We start from the raw sequence: 3018 nt of genomic DNA, 5'->3' as shown, positions 1-3018 counted from the left end.
AAAAAAAAAAAGTCACTATGGTAATGGCAAATTTTTACTGAAACAAGCTGCAGTTGAGAAAACATCATTAAGTGAAATCACATTGAGTATTTTAAGCCTAATTTTACAGAATGAACATCTGGTCAAAAAAAAGGAAAAAAAATACAATGGTAATTCACAATCAAGATTTAATAAAAATATTAAAAATCAAGTATACCATCCATTTAAGCAAGCATACATACTGGCATACATACAATTGCCAATTACCGTTTATATTAAAGGATTGCAGTTGTAAGAACCTGAGAAATCTAATGGCACTATGGGATCTAATAACCAAAAATGGAAAAAATAATGATCAAAAGATCTCCCCCACAAGCAACAAGATAGTCCATGAGTAGTAGACTACAGAAAGTTAAGCATCTTTGACAGAGAATTAGCTCTCTAGAGTCAATACTCTTTAGGCTGGACGTTTATTTTCTCAGTTGTAAGTGGGAGATATACATAGATAGAGAGAGAAAATTACCCACACAAAGAAAAACTTATGTGCTCCCTTTGTGTTTATTTTTTAGGCAAAAGAGAGAATTATGCTATAGTCTATAAGAAGAAAGGAAACCAATTGGTATTTGAAGCAAAATGAATTCAAAATTGCCTCCCGCTAAAAAAAGGAGCACGATAAAGGAGAACTTTATTCTCTATCTTGCCCTTCTTAGGTTGTTTCTCACTTTTGAGGTGACTTCGAAGAAAATGAATTAATAAATCAAGGCTCTCTACTCCTTAGCTAATTCTTGCTCTCACTTTTGAAGGACAAAGATTACATGAATTCATTTGGAAAAGAACAAGAGCCTGATAACCAACCTAATGAAAAGGTCTACTGAAAGATATCATCTAAAACCTACTTATTGGCATGTACCTTAGTCTCAACGTCCAATTCCCGTATAGTCATACATTAATATATACATGTAATTTATTTTCTAGACATTACCAATAGGAAATCAAAACCAAGCTTAAAATAACTAAGGTACCCACCTCATTCTTACAGCAACCAAAACCAAGTTAAAGGCTCTCTTGTATAAGAGACTCGCATTGGTGGTATGGATCAAAGAATCATAAGCATAGCAGCTTACAATATTCTAACAACATTGGCAGTCTAGAACTCTTATTATGTTTCTTCCTTTCAAATACATTTCTTAATCAGAAAAAAAGAAATAATAATAAAAAATAAAATTAACTTTGCAACTTTTCCACTCCACGATCTCATTCCATAACTAATTTAAGCAGTTCACACCAAATTTATAGAAAGCTTAGGCCACAAAGACAAACAGTAACCATAGGCATCACATTAAGAAGTTCTTCAAAAGCTAAAATCCCTCTTTTTCTTTTATTTATTTATTTATTTATTTATTTATTTATTTAAAGAAAATAGCTAGTGATAAAATGCAAATATTTGGAGAACAAGCCCCTACTCGTGCAGTAACATGCAGATGCAACAACTTTTATACCCGTCACTTATCTTTTGTTCAGATGATGATGTGATGATTTTCTTCTATTCCATCCAATTAAGATCCTCTAATTGACATACTATAACGTGATGAAACTATCTGAAAGTTTGCAGGAAATTCCCTTCAACTGGCATACATCATTCAAGATAACCAACCTTCCTTTTTTTCTTTTTTGTCAATCAGGATAGCAGTACTAAAAATATTCTTTAACAAATACAAGGGCAGTGAATCTTCTAGATTTTCTTCTTTCTGTTTTAGTTATTGGCGTGCTACGTTACATATTAAATCAATGCATACACCAATAACAAGTTGACAGCTCTAAAGAACAACAAATACAACTACTGTTTCTGAGCGACTCACTAAACTGAGCAATAACTTTTCCTCATAAACAAAAGTTAGGCAACCGTCATATTAGATTGATTAAAACCATATAGTCTATTAACTAAACAATAATATTAACAGCATCTTCACATCATCAAAATAAATAAATAAATACTCACCTATTTGACAGATTGTAAAAAGGAAAAAACCCACAAATTTTTCTTGCACTGATAATTAGACTTTTTTAGGAAAAAGCACCTTATGGTAGAGAGCCTTCCATGCATTGTCATCATTAGCAGCTTTCCGCATATGCGAATTAGTCATTGAGAGGCGACAAAGGCTCGGATAATCCAAGTAGCTGAGGGCATGGGTTGTGATCTCCGGCACCAGCTGCTCCATCATTGATACCCCTGTATGCCTCTCCACAGTCATTTCCCCAATCTCTCCACCACCACCATTACCACTATTCAAACTAGGCGTCATTTCCTGACCACTACGATTTACACTCTTCTCTCCCACGCATGTACAATCAAAGGGCTTTGAATTTTCCAATTCGGAAGGACGTGACGGTAGTTTTGGTTTCCTTGAGTACCGAAGAATAAAAACAGCCGAAAAAATGAAGCAAAAAAGAGTAGTTGCTAAGGCTATGAAGAATGATGAATCAGAACAAGTGAAGAAAATGCCAGAAATAGCAACCTCCATTCATAAGTCATAAAATAACAATGATAGTCGAAAAACCCTTTGCAGTACATGGAAAGAAAAAAAATAAAAAATAAAAAACCCTAAATTACCTGTTATCTAACAGAGAAAAATACGGCTATGAATGTGGATTCTTCCCATTTTTCAATTTCCAGCGATTTTTGCGTCTCTCTTTCCTTTTTTAAAACCCCAACGAGAGGTTAGGGCGGTGGTTGTAGAGAGAGGAGAGAATCATTTGCAGAGGGTAGAAACTACAAAGAGAAATGATGGCTTTAAAACTGAAAGGAGACGAGGGGAAGAAGCAAATACGCTTTAATTTGAAGGGTAATTATGAGATTTCGTGCGAAAAAACCAACGACGCCGTGTGAGGAGTTAAGGGTGTATTCAACTTTCATGGAATTGGAATTCCAACATTTCAATTTTTTGGTGCTTGATTAACAAAAAAATTTCAAGGAATTCATTTTCCACATTTTGGTGCCACGTAGACTTTTTTTCTTTTTTTTTTGGAGGAAAATGAATA

At 34.0% G+C, this 3018-nt stretch overlaps 1 protein-coding gene across 1 annotated transcript; it reads right to left on the bottom strand.

The window, feature by feature from the left end:
• Positions 1-6: 6 nt before the first annotated feature.
• Positions 7-2791, bottom strand: LOC111390483. Its single transcript, XM_023015531.1, has one exon. It carries the CDS (start codon positions 2499-2501, stop codon positions 2034-2036), a length of 468 nt encoding a protein of 155 aa, XP_022871299.1. The 5' UTR covers positions 2502-2791; the 3' UTR covers positions 7-2033.
• Between the last annotated feature and the right edge of the window lie 227 nt (positions 2792-3018).

The sequence above is a fragment of the Olea europaea genome, unplaced genomic scaffold (assembly GCF_002742605.1).
Source record: "Olea europaea var. sylvestris unplaced genomic scaffold, O_europaea_v1 scaffold683, whole genome shotgun sequence".
Taxonomy (NCBI): Eukaryota; Viridiplantae; Streptophyta; class Magnoliopsida; order Lamiales; family Oleaceae; genus Olea; species Olea europaea.
Note: the sequence above shows the minus strand (reverse complement) of the source record. Positions and strands in the feature narration are given on the sequence as shown.

Excerpts from the sequence above, each read along its gene's own strand:
- LOC111390483 (XM_023015531.1), bottom strand. The coding sequence starts at position 2,501 with ATGGAGGTTGCTATTTCTGGCATTTTCTTCACTTGTTCTGATTCATCA.